At 38.3% G+C, this 20,340-nt stretch overlaps 1 protein-coding gene across 4 annotated transcripts in view; it reads right to left on the bottom strand.

The window, feature by feature from the left end:
• The window catches only part of bach2b (BACH transcriptional regulator 2b), a 98,633-nt gene that overhangs the window by 6,208 nt on the left and 72,085 nt on the right, over positions 1–20,340 (bottom strand). For all 4 annotated transcript variants that reach the window (XM_039692184.2, XM_039692186.2, XM_089118588.1 and 1 more), the window contains 2 exons: positions 10,659–12,152; positions 904–1,110 (listed from right to left, as the gene is read on the bottom strand). In XM_039692184.2, coding sequence (XP_039548118.2) covers positions 904–1,110; positions 10,659–12,152 — 1,701 coding nt within the window. The remainder of the gene's footprint in view (positions 1–903; positions 1,111–10,658; positions 12,153–20,340) is intronic.

A 20,340-nucleotide genomic window follows, 5' to 3' on the forward strand; every position in this document is an offset into this window, starting at 1 on the left:
ACAGTGTAAATTTTACACTGTATAGACAGTGTAGTTCTTGTTATTTTTGGACCAAAATGTATTTTCTATGCTTCAAAACATACTTTGATGATGTCTTTATTTTAATTTCTGAACAAGAAGAGTATACCGTACACATTTTCAATGGAGGGACAGAAATCGGACTCTCTGACTTAATCTAAAATATCTTAAACTGTGTTGCGAAGATGAACGGAAGACTTGGAACAACATGGGGGCGAGTCATTAATGACATAATTTTCATTTTTGGGTGAACTAACCCTTTAAGAATTTTGTTGGGACGCCCACAATGCCCTTGGTCTTTACAAAATATATTCAAAACCTGCTTCACACACATGCATGGTTATGAATGTACAGTGATCTATAGGGACCAGCTGAGATATGTAGGTCACCCTGCAGCATTAACAGTGTCGTCCCGCTCTCAATCTCCATGGATGTCTAGTCTACAAACATCAAATATTTCCTGTCATCATAAATTCATTCATTCTACAACTTCATTTCAGTTACGCTTTAATATAGCTGTCAAACTCCAAGATAAGACCAGGAGGAGGAGAAGAGGAGCAAAGGCATCCCTCCAGCTGCTTTCTGCGAGATTATATGGAAGATGCGCATGTGGCATCAAAGCGCGGGCTGTCAGGCTTCATGCACATACATGGCTTCACACATCAAAGACAGTCGGCTCCACCTCCATCACGGAAACGGCATGGGACCGGCTCTCTGATTGACAGGTAGCCGTGCTGCCATGGCAACGTGACAGCCTAGGAGACGAGTTCCCCTGCTGCTTATGGGGATTGATAACAACCTGAAGGCCGACGTGTCCAATAAAGATGTTTTGTCACACACAACAGGGCCGAGACAGCGAGAGCTGTTTGTGTATAGGCTACTTACCAGTTTGTGTATTTCACACTCAAGGTTCAGGATGCAGTCAAGTTTCCTCTTGCGGCAGCGCTGGGCCGCGATACGGTTCTTACTGCGTCTGCGCACGTCGTGGATGAACTCCAGCTGCTCTGAGCTCAGCTTGTGCATTTTCACCATCATTTGGAAGTCGTTGCGTGGAAGATTTGTGATTTGATCGACGGGGAATGGAAGCTTGACCTGTAAAGTCATACAGTAGCAGTGTTACTATTTCTCCTCAAGACATTAAATCAACAATATCAGAGGTCATCTGGTTGACAGCTGATGGCAGAACAAGAGAATTGAACACAATCAGCATCACACAAGGAGATTTACTACGCCATTTGTTAGAAAACAAACAAAACATCTTTCTCCATTGATGGCCATTGAAAATGATCTATGTATTCTGATGAAATAAACACATACTAAAATGTAACCTAACTTACTTGCAATATATTTCGTCACCACTAGATGGAGGCAGAACACAGTTCTTTACATTCAAAAAGCGAGGTCTAACACAAGCTTACAACATCTAACCAGCAGCATCACTTATTAACAAAGAGGTCAAAAGAGTAAGAAAGACAGACAGGAACAAAGGCTGAGAATTAAGAGTGAGAAAGACGCGAACAAGAAAGCCTCTTTCTGTCAGAGAAATAATATAAAAAAGCGGCACAGCTGCTTTAGTTCTTTCTTCCTCTATTTCACACTCCTGTCAGGTGATTACCAGAGGGCATGAGTATGCAAATCGCAACCGTTAACGAGTTAAGCTGTCAGCGGATTCTGAACATATCACCCAGTAGGAAAAGACGTATCCATGTAGCCTACAATGAGCATGACACGCAGACTGTTTGACTATATAAAGCTTCAAGACTTCTCTCCATCATGGTCTGGGTGGCTTTCTGAGGGTATGTCATACCTACTGTTGTCAGAGAGAGCTTTCATGAGGGATAAACAAAGGAATGAGTGTCAAAAAAACAAAAACAAATTCAGGTTGAGAACGCGAGAGGGATTGAGCCAGTCCTCTGTAGCTGAATCTGCTGACGTCCAAAGTCGATCAGAGTTTTGAGGGAGACATTCACCTGCCGAACACTAGATGGTGACCACAGTTTCTTATATCTGAGGAAGTCTGATTAAGATTTTATTCGTTAAAATTCTGCACTCATTCACTATCAGCAGAATTTTTTTTTTTTTTTTACATTTAGCCTAAAAATTATAGTTCATAAATTTGGGGTTGGTAATGTTTTTAAAACAAGTATTTTATGCAAATCAAGACATAAAAAGTACTGTTAACAGTAATATTTTGAAATAATATTTTTTACAATTTAAGTATCTGTTTTCTATTTGAATATATTTTAAAATGTAATTTACTCCTGTGATGGCAAAGCTGAATTTTCAGGATCATTACCCCAGTCTTCAGTGTCACATGATCCTTCAGAAATCATTCTAATATGCTGATTTGGTGCTCAAGACACATTTCTTATTATTATCAATGTTGAAAACAGCTGTGCTAGTTAATATTTTTGTGGAAACCGTGATTTTTTTTTTTTCAGGATTCTTAGAAGAATATAAATCAACAGAAACGTTGTAAATGTCTTTACTTTTGATCCATTTAATGCATCCCTGTTGAATAAAATAATAATAATAATTATTATTATTTACACCAAACACCCCATGTAAAGATGGAACATAATTTGACATACATTAGATGCACAATATATAGTTACATTATAAGTTTTTATCCTTGTATTAACTGATATTGGATTTTCAATTGTGTTCATGCTAATTTTCTCTATATTTACATTTAGACTTTGCCATTAAAACACTAATAATTCAATAACACTTTTAAATGGTATCTTTAGCAAATCTCAAAATTAATCCTGTACATTATAATGCATACATTTACTTTCAGCATCAAAAATGTATTTATTTTTTTTAGTTTTAGCATTTCAATTTGAATTTATTTATACAAACTCTTACAGAATTTAAATATTGTCTATTCGTCAGTTTTTGTCCATAACATGAAAACAATCTACTAGTGTAGTAAATGAATGAGGCAACCGCAGTGTAACCACTATACTGTCTATATAGTGCTGCCCTACTTAAGAACTCACATGGGCTTAGTGTGATAATGACCCCATAAACCTGGACCAGCGACTCTTCCATGTGAAGCGCGCCGCTCTGCTGGGAAGCCCACAGTGACTGTGGTTGGGACTGAGAAAAGATGAAAGTGTAGATCTGGCCCAGTCTGGCTCAGAGCAGCAGGGGGCCCGGAGCACTGGCAGGTCGGAGCGGCATCATTAATAAATGAGGGACAGACCTTTTTCTACTCTCAGCTCAGTCAGCTGACATCGAGAATCGCAGTGTGTGAATTTCTGTTGTCTTGAATGATACGATTTTCAAGCTAGACTAGATGGAGAGAAAGGTCTTTTTACACGGTCCAAGGAGACACCTTTTCTCTATGACCTTCTCGTGTGTTCTTTTCCTCTCTCTGGGATATTGGTTTGAGGTGTGTGTGTGTGGCAGTAGTGTAAGAGTGATGTCTATATTTAGTGTCTTACCACCACAACCAGTTTGCCGGCAGAGATGACAGAACGTACACCAGTGGAGTTTATAAATTCGAACGTGATCCCGATTCTGTCTCTCTCCGTCTTCTCTTGTCCCTTTACTCTTTCTATAGGTCATTATTCTTGAAATGGGTCTGGAGTGAAAAGTAGGACTCCTCTGTTACTGGGAGCAAAGTGGCCCCACTCTTTTTGTCCCTTGGTTCCTTTCTCTTAGCATGGACATCTGCAGCAGGGAATTGTGGGAAGGTGACGGACAAAAGAGGTGACTGGAATGAGCGAGGCCAAATGCCTGAGGTCACACACAGATATTTTAGCAATTTTACTGGCACAGTGCTTCATTTCCAGTCTAATGTGAGTAAAAACTGCAGTGTGGAAATGATTTAAATGTGCAAACAAGAAGGAAAGTTAGCCGCTTGGTCAGTTCAATGCCTTTAGCGGTAATTAGATCATCTGTTTGCTAAATATCATTACTGTCCTTCAGAGATTCCCAGAAACGTTACTGTGCTCCTATGCGGCTCTTCGATTCACATGTCTCGGTAATGAGACGCCATGTGACACAGATAAGAAAACAATCTGAAACAACCCCTAAGATATTCCTCTTTTTTTCTTCTTCCCTCCTTTCTTCTCTTGTTTTTCTTCTCTCAGCCCTGTTGCTATTACTGGAAGACTCCACAGGGGCTGAGTAATGGGGGAAAGCTATCCGCGTACACACACATGTATTCACCAACCTTTCAAAGACACGGGACAGACACACACACACACTCACTCTGTCTAATGGAGTGATGGGCCTGTCCGTGGTCACCATGGGACTTCATTTCCATCAGGACCCAAGTGTCTGCTTGTGTGGGTATGTGTACACCTAAGATAAATGGCCTGTATGAATGCCTGTCTAGGTCAGTGGTAAAATCCTAATTTAACACATCTGGAGTAAAAAGCCATCCTAAGGGCGGCAATGAGATTAAATGACAAACAAAAGGAGAGTTAAATCATCGGCTTCTCAAATTTTTCTTCTAAAAATCATGATTTCAATAATTCCAGAGGAGATCTTAACAGAGTTTTAAACTGAGCTCGGATTTCACAAGATACCAAAGTTTGCTATAAAATTAAAAAATGGTAATGTAAACTAAAACCATTTCTTATTCAACAATTATTCCAAGACCACATTATGTGAGCAATATCAATATTTATTTGACATTTTCTGTTTGTCTTTTTGAGTTTTTTCCTAAGGAACTGAGGGAGAAACATAATATAATTAGGGATGTACGATATGTTCATTTTTAATGTAATCATTATCGTCGACCCCCCCCCCCCCCCCCAAAAAAAAAAATTGGCCGATATATTAAAGCCGATAAATAATTTGCCATTATGGTTTTGAATTGCTTGAAATATAATTGAAATCACACCAAAAAGGAAAATATTGTTTCCATGTAGGTCTGCCATATTAACTACATAAAATTATAATGAGAACATATAATTGTGTGGACATGGATTTTAATTGGTGAGACTTTTGTTTTGTAATCAGGCTCTCAAAACGTATATAAAATTTTGGATTTAGTAAAGTACAGTTGTGCTGCTTAATATTTATTTTATATATATTAGAATTGACATTACCGCAAACTGCACTCTATGTGATCTCTGCATCTACTTCTACAAGCAAACAGTGAGCGTTCATAATATTTCAAGCTTTCACCTTGAACATATTTCAATCATGCGGTTTTACACCTCACCAATGTGACGTCTGACGAATAATTTGTAGACCACAATCGGCTCATATTGAGAGAGCGGCTTGGCTTTTAAAGTCGGAATGAGAGGAACAGAAATGGTTCTGACTTCACCCTTCACTTCCTGCGATGCAGGCGGCCACACTAAAGGGTTAATGCTTCTTGCACCGTGATTTTCAAGAATGAAAATGAAGAACTGAGAGTGAGATTTTCGTCTGTGGGCTTTTCTGATCACACCCACTCCCTCCGAGATCAATACTTCACGCAGTGTAACCGAATGACTAAAGTGTAAAGAAAATGCTAGATAATAGTTCTCAAAGATCTCAAGATTTGATAACTGTCCTCAGTAGGGCATTGTTCATTTTTACTTCAGGACCTTTCTTTGCCCCCACAACTGAAATCTCTCTGGTCAGTCTACAGTGAAATCTTCAGGGTTGCTGTCAGAGTGAGTAAGGTCCTCCAGTATCTTCCAGAGGTGTCAAGTCGACTTTAAAAAGTATGTATTATTGTGTGTGAAACAAGTAAAAAAATAAGGACAAATCAAATGATATGGCAATATTTTTGGTCCTGAGCTCTTCCTGTTTGAATAGATGTGGATCACAGAGGGTAAGAGATACTGGTCTAGAAGGACTACAGTGCTATGATTAGCCTAGAGTTTAACAACTTCCTTCCTCCCTTGAATTCATTGTTTCTAGCAGCAGACTGAAGCTATTTTTGAGATTGTGTTCCCTCTTTGTGTGCTGCTCCTCTCTCTCTCTCTCTCTCTCTCTCTCTCTCTCTCTCTCTCTCTCTCGCTCTTTCTCTTACATGCCATTTGCTGCACAACAAAGGACTGTCTTTTTGACAAGTCTGTGTGTTTGTGTTGCATATCACTAGGAGAGAGCAAGATAGAGAGATGGGAATTTCTTCAACTATAAGCATGATTTTTATCTCAAAAAATGTTTTGTTATAGACTACCATTCAGATTGTGGTCAGAATGACAAAATGACATTTATATTGTTACAAAAGATTTAGGATTCAAATAAATGCTGTTCTTTTGAAATTCATATTCATCAAAGAATCCTGAAATACATACATATATATATATATATATATATATATATATATATATATATATATATATATCATGGTTAAAGTAGCAAACCATGGTCACACTTTAGACTACTAACTATTAACTAGACTTTTGCCTCAATAAACTTTTAATTACTGCTTATTAATAGTTAGTAATGTAATTGTTAAGTTTAGATATTGGGCAGGATTAAAGGTGCTATATGTATTTTTTAGCGGCCTGTATCTGTGAAGTTTCAGATTGGAACTGATTTTTACAAGAGCGCTCGTGCTCTTGAATTTGCTCGAACACAAGAGTGAGCACTCATGGTACACGGCCACACTGAGACTTTTAACACACCGGAGAAGGCATCTCACAACATGCTGTAAACTCATATAAACTCCCCCTGCAACCTTAAAATAATAGGCTACTTTTATCAGCTTGACGTTGAACTAATGCTCCATGACCGTACCATAACGTTACATTTGTGCTGTTATCTAGCATAAGGCATTTCGATATTTTTCACAATCAGCAATGTCAACATAGGTGAATGTGTAATATGATAACGAAAATGATTAGTGAACTAGATTGAACGATTTCAGTGTAACAGTAAGATCGTAGGAAGTAACAGTGTACTGAACATGTTTGGAAATATGTATTATAATTTATAAACAATATGATAGTAGCGGGATGACGTTAGACAGTAGATCAGAGACCGTTACATCCAAAAGCACCTACTTTTTGTTATCCTGCAACAGTCTTTTGTAATAATTTCATATCTCATTTAAGTTGTAGTTTACCTTGCTACTTCATTACAATTTACCATTATTTCAGCATATCTGAAAACTTGAAATTGATAACCACAATAAAAATAGTGGAGGTCTCTCCATAACGCTCTGCCGATGTTGATCCGTGTTTTCATCCTAAGTTGATCCGATTCACGTTTGGCCTGACGAGCTCCAGCAGATACATTTTAGTTTTGTCTTATTTTTTATATTTATGTGGAGTTTGTGTTAGAGTGTGTGTTGTACTGGAGGCAGGTCGTTTTTTGGTGTTATAAGACTCTATGTCGTCAACTTGAGATGAAGTTTCTGAATGGAAGAAGGGAGATTGTAAGTCCTTTTTTCAGACTTTAATTAGCTCAGCTTCACAGAAATGTTTAGATGTAGATGGGAAAATGAAAAACAAGAACGCAACTGAGAAGAAGAGTAAAAGCTGGAGTGAAAGAGTGTAGATTAGATTAGATACTACACGAGGGCTTTCAACTTCAAAAGCTATCTGAGATCTTGACCCTCATTTCGAACCTCTGCACATACAATTCCAACCCCGTTGTACTTTAAATGAAGCCATTTAGTGAAGTCAGGAATCCTTAAGTGATTTTGGGTCTGTTTTTTAAATTAAACAAAGATAAGTAAACTAGTTGAAATACAAAGCTCCATTGAAAAGTCAAATGAAATGTCAGATGCAGAGGCAACATTTTTTTTTTTTTTAGATCGGGTGCAGTGTCTCAGGTCTTACAAACGAAACAGAAAAAAAAATGCACAAAATGCTGAAAACTAGCCAATTCGTTCCTAAGTGCTCTGTGTTACCACGGCAACAAACCATTTTCTCCATCTAGGCCCCCATATGCATTTCTAAAGGTCTCATCCCCAATCTCTAAACATGATCTCTTCTTCTCCTTTATAGTTATTTGCTCTTTTAAAATATACAGCATCCCAAGTGAAACTCCCCTCACATTCAGATCAGACAGCAGCTTCACACCAGTGTTTATCTATTCTTTCTCCTCATTCTATCTAAATCTCTACATTTAAACTCTTTTCTATAAGTGTCTAACCTTTCAGTGATATTACAACTATTGGTAACAAACACTCATTTACTGACTGTGATTTAGATGAATACAACTATTTTTTTCTCCTTCTCCCTTATTAATAATTTTCCTTTGTTTATTAGTGCTGGTCAGAATTATTTGCCCCCTTGGTAAATATGATCAAAGATGGCTGTAAAAAAAATCTGCATTGTTTATACTTTTGATATATTTGATACTGGACATCCAGGACATCTTGTTCAGATATATGGCATCTGATATATGGATTTGATCAAATACCAACAGATTAAAAATCAAAACCTGACAGCCTGTGCTAGAAATCTTATAACGGGCCATGTTTGAATCTTCCAACAATACAGTGATCCAAAAACAAACATCAAAATCAAAACAAAAATAGGTCACTGAGCACAGAACCAAGCATCTGCAATGGCCACCCCAGTTCCCAGACCTGAACTCTATAGAAAATGAGTGGGCTGAACTACAGAGAAGAAGCGTCAACATGGATCTGGGAATCTGAAGGATCTGGAGAGATTCAGTATGGAGGAATGGTCTATGATCTCTGATCTCTGTTCTCCAAACTCCTCAGGCATTATAGGAGAAGACTCAGGAAATCTTGGAAAAACAAGGTTGCAAAAAGTATTTAATAAAAGGGCAAATAATTGTTCCCAATGTGTTTTGGAGAAACGTATTTATTTTAGAATGTGGTTTTCCCCGCACTTTCAATTTTTTTTTACTTCAATGAAAGGTTAGATTTCTGCTAATTTTTAAAATAAAATATCAAAAGGATTAACGATGCAGATTTATTTTTTACAGCCATCTTTGATCACATTTACCAAGGGGGCTGACCAGCACTGTATGCTATTTGAACTATACTGTAAATTATGTTTACAAAATACAAAAAAAAAAACAAAAACAAAAAAACAGAATATACAGCAAATATTGAATGGCTGTCAATGGAGAAAATGTTTTCTGCAAAAGGTTTCTGCACCCATCTGCCAGTAGGCGCTTCATGGAGCATGCTGATAAATCAAATGTTTGACTGATCAACCAAACCTTGACAAAATGAAGAATAGCCTGTGACTGTGCAACTCACTATTAAAGGGCAATTTCTTTGGAAAGAAGTATCGTGTGCCTTGAGCTTAGGAAGCACTGGGGTTTGGTGTGCGCACACGTGCTCTGGATCTCTTTTCTCCTCTCTATCTCTGTTTAACATGTTCTGAGGATGAGGCTGTGAATCATTGCTTGGTATTAACCAATCACAGCACAGAGCAGACCCACACCCCCTTATTAGTAGTATGTGAGCAACATATAAATTGGCTATATAACATTTGGCTATATATTCTTAGCTGCCCTATTTTGCCCAGTTTTACTTTTAATTTTCAATGCTCCTTTCTGTTGCATTGAACACTGCAATACGAAAGGGAAAAACAATGAGACTTGAGAAAAAAAGGTTTTAAAAGTTTTAACTGAATTTTGATTTAAACGGTTTTAAAAGGATGGTTTACCCAAAAATTATAATTGTCATCATGTACTTACCTTCATATCAATCATTTTGGCTCACAAACGCTCTTTAAATGACTTTGACTATAATATTTAAATTTTTATTACATAATTATTTAATTTCTATAGGCTAAATTTATAAAAATAGAGTCGGCTCTTTAGATATGTGAGCCAGCTCCTGACGTTCACCTAAAAGAGCCGGCTCATTAAGATTCACGAATCGCAAACAGCCCATCATCACTAACGGCTAACGCTCATGAATTGCGAACGACCCATCATAACGCATAGTCGGACAGGACAGGACACACAAGGAACAACACAAGCCAGCCAGTCAACGAGAGACAGGTATGGCGACGAGCCCAAATAATCCAAAAGTAGCCTTCTCTAAACGTTATATTGCTTAACAAGCTTAATTTAATTTTGCCAAGTTGTGGCCTGTTGAGGGGCAATAAATATCAAAAGCTCCAAAACATCTATTGTGTTATTTGCATTGATCCACTATATAAACATTTGATTGGAGGCTAGTCTCAATTTGTCCCACAGCAACTTTTTTTAGATGTCATGTGTGTACAATGTTTCATATTTATGTTAATAATGTATTGTATTAAGTGTCCATTTCATTAGAATATTTAGATTTATAATAAATAATTGAACATGCACATGTATTTTAAGTTCCGTTAAGGAGGGGTAGAGGTCGGGTCACATTTGAGCATTTAAAATTTAATTTTACTTGAAAGTAACACAATAGTTACTTTCTTAAGTAACTAGTTACTTTTAAAATTTGTAACTGAGTAACTAATTTAGTTACTTTTTGGAAGAAGTAACTAGTAACTGTCACTAATTACTTTTTAAAAGTAACTTGCCCAACACTGGTCTTAGCTCAATTTTGACAAAGTGTGTAGTTATCCAGAGACAAATTGAGTTTGCTCCTCTGCGCTGTATACTAAAGGGAAAGTCTCTAAATAACATAAGGGCAGCGTGCATATCTAATTGATTCCTGCATGAATGAAGGTATGAGTTGCAAAGTGTGCTTTTCGAAGGAATTGTTAGACAACAGGTAAACACATGAGAGAGAAATTGGTAAGACTCACCTCAGGGCCTTGCTCTCGAGTATGACATGATTCACTGTCTCCCTCCGAAAAGGACCCTGACTCATCACTGGAATTGGTTCCATACGACTGCTCACACTTTATCTTTGGCCGTACCCGTGTGAAGAGAGCATCTGTCCCACCGCCTGCCTCCTGCGGGTCAGCAGTGAGACACCTTGTCGCATTGGGGCAAGGCGATGATGAAAACTCAAACTGTGGAAGGCTGCATGGAGACCCGCCACTCCCGTCCTCAGCATAAGAATATGACGAACAGGAACTGGAGGTCCGGGTTCGAGTCTCAGAAGGGGGCGATCGCGAGCATACCTTGATTGGCACTGGGCAGCTGGTATTGGGCCTTTGGCGGCAAAGCAGGGGTGGTTCACTGGCTATGGTGCTGGGGGAGTAGGTCTGGGAGCTGGGGAGGGACTGGCTGGCGCCAGCCCACAATCCCTTTGGCATGTGTTCTGAGAGCTCCTTCTCCAATGAGTTTCCGCTGGGATGGGAGTGGGTGGGAGTACCCAGTCGGTCACAGGCCCCTGGGGGGAAGATGACACTGCGGCGGTCCAGCTCCACCTCTTGCTTGCACACACCATCACATGAATCCGACTTCAACGAAAGCCCTGGAGGGAAACTATCAGCGTCTTTGGGGAACACCACAGGCATGCCAAGCTCATTGCCAAGTGAAGGCCTGTAGTCATTTTTGTGGTCTGCCTGAGTGGTTCCTTTATCCTGGGCATTAATGAGTCTGTTAACAAAAAGCTGCTGGGGTGTGCTAGGCAGGTCCTTATTGAAAAGAGTTCTTAGGCAGGTCGGTGACTTGTTACTGCCTTTTGGTTGGTCCACTGCGATGGAATCATCCAGCTCCATCTCGGCCACACCGTCCTTTTCGCCTTCGTCCTGCTCCTCCCCTGACAGGCAAAGCGAGATGGACTCTTCCTCGCTGCGTGGCTCCTGCTTGATTTGCATCACTGCTGGCCTGCTCATCTCCTTGAATGTGCTTGGAAAACCTGAGGTACTGGTGTGTGAGGAGGCGTCGTTATTGTGCTTGTTGCATGCCCACTGGTACTTCCTGTACTTAGGGCATCGTGGCAGGTCTGAGGTGCCGTGTCGCTCAAAGTCCATCAGCCCATCAGCGAAATCTTCCGTTGCCGCCAGCTGCTCATGGTCCGGTCGCCGCAAGGAGTTCAGGGTCTCCGCACAACGACGAGAGCGTGGAGAACCGGGCAGGTTCACTGCAGTTGTCGTTGTCGTCAGCAGCTCAGGTTGCATGCTCTCATCCTCCGAGTGATTGCTCTCAGGCGCCATCTTGCGACACAGGAGCAGGCCATCCTCCTCGCTGCGCAGTTGGGCTTCCAGGAAGCGGAAGCAGGAGTCTTCCAGGTTGTGAATGCGCAGGAATTCGGCACAGCGGATGACCTCCTGGATGTTTTCTCTGCTGAGCAGCAGCTTAGCCGTATAGGCAAACTGTAACAATGGAGCGAATCCCCGGGCACTGACCTGCGGACACACACACACAAAAAACAGGGGAAATTGCCAATGTTACCATCAGCACTGCTATTGTTCAAGGCACTTGGAGTGTGTTGAGAGAACTAGACAGCTCAAATGACCGTAAACAAACACTGTAAAGTGCCAGTTAATCTTTTATCAGGTCGGCACCGAACGTTCTCTACAGCGGGAAATAAAAAGTGAAAAGGTGGAGTCTGTCAGTTAAGGTCAAGAGACCAGCCTCATTTATGTAACAAAGACGTCTGACATTCCACTCTCTGCTCGAGTCAGCCCTGTAGGTTCAACTTGGCCCCCTGTTTGTTGCAAATGATATTGCATAAACATGTGAGATTATGTTTACAAACCTGCATGCTTCTACATCTATCACTAAGGTGAAGCACCTTAAAGCCTAATAGGCTCTAGGACAGCTTATCCCTACAACTGTAATGATTCAGCAGACACAAGGGGATCCATATCCAGCTTTTATTAGAGACGTCAGAAAGGCAGGGATCAACACCAGCAAACAGGGCAATGGAGAAAAGGCAGAGACAAACCAGATAACAAGCAATGGTCGGGGCAGGCGGTAAAAAGCAAGGTCCAGCAACAATCCAAGTCGAGGTAGGCAGAGAACAATCAGAAAATCTTTACGCAGTCCAAGGTCAAGGCAACAAACACTCCACAGTGATAAACACTCAGAATGACAGCCAGGAAAGTCAAGACTTCACAGAGAAGTGGTGTGTGAAAGTGGCTTTTACGTGTGTGTAAATGAAGTGCGGGAGTGTGTGTAATCAGTGCAGTGCAGGTGTATCGTGTAATCAGTCCAGGGAGGTGTATGATGGGAAATGTGGTCCAAGTTAACCCAGGAAGTGCATGGCTAATCGTGACAACTACAGCCATCCCGAGCTTGCTGAGAGAGAGAGAGAGAGAGAGAGAGATAGAGAGAGAGAGAAGAGGCAGATAGAGAGAGACAGACACAGACAGATATGGAAGCTTTCCATTTGACCTAATGCTAGATAATTAAGTAAATGCCTGAGCCTGCAAAAGCTTGGCTGGCCCACTGTGGTCTTTACGCTGTAAGGGCAAATGAGTAAGTGAATTTAGACAAGGAAAAAATAATTACCCAAGCTCACAGGTTTTCTTTTCACAGGTGTGAAGCAACTTGTGGGACCTGTAAACGTAGGCTCAATAACTCTCTAGTCTGACCTGTAAACTAGAGCTGTCAATCAAAGAATTTGAATGGAATGCTGCTAATTAATAATCAAATTAAGCAAACTATCATATTTATCAATATTTGCAGAAAAAAAAGCCTCCAAATGAAGATAAATGAAGACTTCTTATTGTTGCAGCTGAGTAAATCATTTCACAAGAGCTTTAGAAGCCTATTCAAATTGTGTTCTTTCTCTGACAGTGAGTCAGCCTCTGCCTGTGCTATGCTGAAGTCAAAACGTCATGGACAGACATCGATGTAGGTGTTGTGTTCTTCGTTCTCAGACACATTACAATGGCTGGACTTTGATCTGGGTCAGCATTGTTCAGTCCACAATGCGCTCTCTCTTCTCCTTCAATTACGTAAAGTGCTCAACAGCACAAGTGAACTTGTGCTCATAGATGGGAGGGAATGAGATCAACATGTAATGTTCAATGAATGAGGACAAGACACTGTTTACTATGAGTTTGTTTCTTTTGTTGACAGGGACAAACTGCAAACTCTTCATAGATGTTATCATCAGATTTTTTTTTTGTGGTTAGTAGGGAGGGCAGATTATCTCTTTCCTACAATAAAACAGGAACCATAGAATTTGTTTTGTAGATTTTTCCATGTGAATTGTTTTTAGATGCAGGGCCAAGGCATGGAGGGAAAACCCAAGTCTGAGGTTAAAAGGGCTTTTTCTGTTACAATGAGTTGAAACACAGCTGATTATAGTGTGGGGAATGTGAAACAAATCAGACACACACAACATATAGACTCCTGACGGCTAACTGACGTCTTCTTGATTATAACAAAATCAAACACAAAAGTCCCCCCCCCTCCCTTTTTAATGTTAACTGCAACTGCATTAATAATCAACTATATCTGTATATTTTCAGAAGGAAATACCAGTGTCTGAAATGCAGGACAAGCACAGTGTTAAACTTTGGGCTTTGGTTCTGTTTTTGAAACTTAAATTTTAAATATACATTTGAAATAGATACAAAGTAAGAAATATTTTCTCTGCTCTAATATAACTTACAGACAGGTTGATCAGAATCTTTCTGAAGGGATTTATTTTGTAATAATGATCAGCTGACTGTACATTATCCTCCTCATTAAATGGCTTTTTTTGCAAAAATAAATAAATAAATAAATTAGGGCTGTCAAATGATTAATTGCATTCAAAATAAATGTTTGTGTTTACATAATATATGTGGGTGCATTGTGTGTAATTATTTTATATATATACAAATACACACACATGTTTGTATATTTAAGAAATATTTTTACGTACAGTATATACTGTATATAGATTTCTATATATAATTTATATTATATATAAATATACATATTTTTCATTTAAATAATATTTTTTCGTAAATATACATGCATGTGTGTATATTTCTATATATACAAAATAATTATACACAGTGCACCCACATATATTATGTAAACACAAACTTTTATTTTGGATGCGATTAATCGCGATTAATCGTTTGACAGCCCTAAAATAAATGCTCATGAAACACTGATTTGAGTCAAAAATATTGTTCTATGTGAGAAGAAAGATACAGCAGAATGATACAAAAGACATGAAACAAGCACAGTAGGAGACTGGTTGCAAAAACAGTAAACTGGTTGTCATTATACAAAACATTTGACTATGAAATACTGTGATTGACTAATCCGAATCAAGAATTCCAGAGATCTGTATACTGATATATGACAATCTTCAAATGTTTAGACTTCCATTCTACATAGAGCAGAATGAAGAACATATCAAATCTTAAGAAAGGATAAGAATGGATAGATCACATTTATTTTCCATCTTCTTCAGAGATACTCATCCAATCATACACAAACAAAGGATTCTATAGCATTCACAAAATATGCACACAATCAAAACTGATGACTACTGACTCTGAGTCATCCGGGGCTGTCTGTGTCCAGTAGACGCATTATAGTACACACACACACAGAGAGAGAGAGAGAGAGAGAGAGAGAGAGAGAGAGAGAGAGAGAGAGAGAGGGGCTCATCTGCCCGCTGGCAACACAACAGCGCCAATCAGTCACTGCTGAGAGGAAGCTGCTGACTCGTAATCTTTGTGGGGGATGGTGTGTGCTAGTGTGTGCATTATATGTGTGTACAGTGTCTATGGGTGTGGGGGAGGATGGCATGTAGAGTGTGCATGTGTGTGAATCGAATGATCATGGCTCTTTAATAGTAGTGTAATAGAAATGTGTCCACTTAGGAGAGAAAGAAAGAGGAACCAGAAAGAAAGATTTAATTCAATCAAGATCCTTAAATTAATGAATATTCACAATATATTTGGATAATCTAGCTGGAGATAAACAATTAAACATTGTGAAAATTACGGATGATTTTGATGCAATTCTTTTTTCCGTTATTTTCAATGTTTTATTTACGTCTCTGATTTAACTTTCAGTATTAGAGTTCGATTCATATCCAAGAATCAGTTCAAATCGTCAATTTAAATTAACTGTTTATATTAATCATTTAAATTAGCGTTATTCTACATAGGAATTTTCATATTAAAATGTTTCAGTAAAAATGTAGCTGAATATTGCTGTTGTTATATTGGAGCATTTAACTGAAACTGATTCAGTATTCTTCAGTGTTAATTTATGCAGATTTGCGGTTTTAGTTACATTAAAAATGTCCTTAGCTAAAAAAATACATTAGAAAATATATTGATCAACATCAAACAGCGGAAAATACCTGCATTTGTATATTCAAGCTATGCAGCTGTAGTGCTCTCTAATGGGCTCAGATCCGATTGGCCATTTCAGGCTGTGATCGAAGGTGGAGAGACACAGTGATGTTGGGGGTGTGAAGGTATGGAGAGGCTACGGCTGACAAACAGCTCTCTCTGCTGGGGGAAAAAGTGCTGAAATGTGTTTTTCAGCTGACATCAGCAGCATCGGCTGCACCATCTGTGACTGCTTCTACAAGTGTTTCTACGACACACACCATCAGTCTGATGGAGAGAGAGATGAGGGCTATGAAAAAAAGAAAGGCAAAATGGATGGAAAGGGAGTAAGAGAATGTGAAAAAGTAATAAAAAGGTGGAGGGGTTAGAATTAAAATGAGATGGGTAATATGGGATGGGTAATATGGTCTCAGACAAAGGCTTACAGGTATAATAAAATAATAAAAAAATATAAAGAATAAAATAAAAATTTCATTATAATGAAATAATGAAAAATTCATTATTTACTCGCCCTCATGTCACCATTAAAATAATAAAAAAAAATAATAAATAAAAAAGGTTTATTCACTGACAAGCTGTTAACCGTTGTGACTGGACCATCGAGTCAGTGAGTTGATTTATCATTCATGAACAAACCATTCAGAAAGGTTTGTGAATTGAAACAACCGATTCAATAAAAATTATTTTGTTCACAATTCTGACACGAGGTTGAGTAAATGATTGGGTGAACTATCACTTTAACAGCGTAGCACTACGAATACAAACAACAAAAGAGAAGATAAAATGTGCTCACAGAAGAGGAAAAATAAAGCACAATTGCAGCTCATTAAGGGACTGACTTTGACATATGAGCCACTGGACCTGTTAACAACATTTATTATGTGAAAAACAGAAAAAGGAGCAAATTTATCTTCACGACAGATCTGGGACATTTATGCTAATTCAGACTACAGACTATTCTCCCTCACTGAGCCACAAAAGGGTCATATTGTTACAAAGCAGGAAATTACATCAATTGTATATCATACATCCTGACAACTCCCGACTATTCGGGAATTGTGCCAAGCCTTTCCTTCAATGAAAAGGTCGCAGAATGCTATAAACCCCTCACACCTGCCCTCTCGTTCATTCATTCCCTCTCTCTTTGATATTCTGCCTTTCCCCTCTCAGTAGCAGAGACGGCTAATTTATGTAAATTTGCTCCGCCAAATTCCTGCATGTCATGAATGTTAATGAGGCAAAGATCCGCATGACAATGTGGCGAATGCTTTACAGGGTGCTGAAAAAATATAAAACCTCTACTGAAGACGAGGGCGCCTGCGATATGAAATCTGCTGACTAACCTGACATTAAACTCCACATGCAGACACAATCAAATGAGCCGCGGTGTAGCACAAAGTCACGGCTAATGCTGAACTGGAATATGCGGGGATACGGTAAGGGCATTTATTGACTGTGCTTTAGAACCTAATGAGACAGCATTTTTAGCCATCATTATTGCCAATTTGAACGTTCGAACACTAAATTGAGGAAGGCAGTTCAGTAGGCTTTGAAACACGGACCTTCAAATATAACAAGGTGGCAGTACATCATTTTAGAATTGTAATGCTGCATAAAAAATAAGGAAATGTCCAAAAAAATCATGAAAGGATATTGTAAGGCTCAATGACCGAAAAATGTTTTTTTTTTTTTTTTGTTTTTGTTTTTTGGGTATAATTATTACATTGATGTGATGTTAATTCTCCTCTTTTATGATGAGCATGTTTTACTTTTTTGAGGCATAAAATACAAAATGTCAGGGTCATGTGACTTTCCTCATCATAATGAAGAAAAACAACCTCAGTAATATAATACAATTCTTAAAAAGAAAAAAATTGGCGTAATGTTTTATTACTGTTATTATTATAGTTATTATTATAGTTTATCATATATATATATATATATATATTTTAAGGAACATTTTCATTAATTTTGAGGAAAAAAAGTTGTAAGGGAACTTCCATAGAGATAATGATTTTTATACTATACACAAGCTGTATCTCTTAACTCTAACCCTACCCCTAACACAACCTTCACAGAAAACTTTCTGTAATTTTACATTTTCAAAAAAACAACAAAACAATTTAGTTTGATTTATAAGCCGTTTTCCTCATGGGGATCACAAAACAAAAATTAAAATAAAAAAACATGCCAAGATCAAACATTCTGGCCTTACTATCCTTCTGGTCCCCATAAAGTAAACAAACAAACAAACAAACACACACACACACACCATTTCAGTTGGCTAAAAATAATTGTTAAGTAAAAGTTAATTCTGCAACTTTTGTTTTCAGATTTTATGTGTGTCTAAGGTGCCCAAATTCATTAGGTGTCCACTGTAAAACATCTCAGACATGTACACACACACACACACACACACAAAGTCACAAGCAGACGGTAAACACTTGACAGATTTAGAGTTAGCCCTCCCTATAGCGCGATGGATTAAATCAGATACTCTACTGGATAATCCTCTCAAAATGAGGTTTACGATACACAACCAGACAGAGAAAAGGACATGACCCCTCTGTCCTAAAAGCTAGACATCGCTTTTGGCCTTTAAGTCTCTTTTACTCGTTTCCCTGTTCTCGAGTTATTTCTCTTCTTACGGAGATCTCCGTTTAACAGACGGACTTCCTCTCTTTTTGGCTTTCCCCCCAGATCTCCCTCCATCTGCATGATGGGCTGCAAATGTGTGATAGTCTCGTGAAGGCATTATGTAGTCTATTATTTCCTCTCTGACCTGCTCTATCCCTTAGGATTACTCCTCGACCATCCCAGCCAGGTCCTAACCTGCTCGAAAGCCTCTCACTATGTTTGTGTATATCACTAATTAACCATAACACCGGTTAAACATTTAGCCTTTTTCTCAAATGTGACATTTTCTGTATATGATGTGCTGCTCCAACTAATAACCAGGGGTGTGTTTAAGAAACCTGTTTGGAAACAGTAAAATTAGTATTGTGATGCTAGTAGCACAGAAATTTAACACCGAAGTTCATATCCACAAAAATACAAAGAACATGTGAAAGTAAACCAATAAATGGTGGCAACATTTCAGAAAAAGGTTAAATTCATTAAAAAACGCATTAGGTACCATGCACTAACAATTAACAATACATATTTATACTTATATTAATTTAGGTTAGGTCAATTACAATGAATAATTAAATAAATATACTATTGTTAACTGTTAATTAATTTTCATTCACAATATATTTAGCTTACATGAATTTATACAACTTGAAATGTAATTTATATAGATCAGAAAGTTATTAATTTTCAATAAAAAAAATGAAGAAACTATTCGAAAAATGGAAATAAAGTGTCTGCCGAGTGTTTAGAGGTTAGGGTTACTGGTAGGTTTAGGGCTCTATTGTCCCAATAAGGCTGCATCCTTTTAATAATTTTAATAAATATAATAATTTATACTCCATTTGATTATTGCATACCATTTAAATGTAGGCTACAACAACAACGAGGTGCAAAATCTACAACTATTTATAAGTATAAATATCATCTAACTACTATTTACACTTGTTGCAAAGAAAATACTGCTATTTTTACAGTAGCCTACCGCTGTTAGTGCAAATAGCAGAATGCTAAGAAATGCTGCTATTTTTCTCTTAGTGTAAATAGAATCTAGTTCATCTTTACACAGTGTAAATAGCATCAATCGCTATTTTCACTTAGTGTAAATAGCCGCCTTTAAAAACGCTTTCTATTTGAATATATGTTAACGTTTACAATTATGTACGACTATATATGTTAAAATGATGGCAACATTGCACACTAACTAAAGTTGAAAAAGTGAAAAAAAGCATAATAGGACCCCTTTAAGAGAAGGAAATCTCTTTTCCAAGCCGAAATGGAACGATCCTCCTAACAGGCCCTTCAGGTTTCGAGGAATGAGGATGTTTTGCAATTCAATTGAGTAGGGGTTGTGATTAGTTATGTGTTTTCATGAATGTGCATTTTGCAGTGAATGTGTGTGTGTATATTTGGGTTTGAGAGTGTTGCAATGGTGCTGAATTTCATGTGGTTGCTGTTCACAAGTGGCTCCATGTGAAGGACTGTAAACTTTATAACAGGAGGTGGTTTGAGGTCGCTGTACAGACTAGTGCTGAATCAGACTAGCCGAGACAGACATACATAAACATACAGACACTGACCGACACCGGCTGTCTAAAGCAATGCTGAATCACAGTGATACAGCTATACAGTACACAGCTGTGGG

The sequence above is a fragment of the Pimephales promelas genome, chromosome 13, assembly GCF_988280905.1.
Source record: "Pimephales promelas chromosome 13, fPimPro1.hap1.1, whole genome shotgun sequence".
Classification (NCBI taxonomy): Eukaryota; Metazoa; Chordata; class Actinopteri; order Cypriniformes; family Leuciscidae; genus Pimephales; species Pimephales promelas.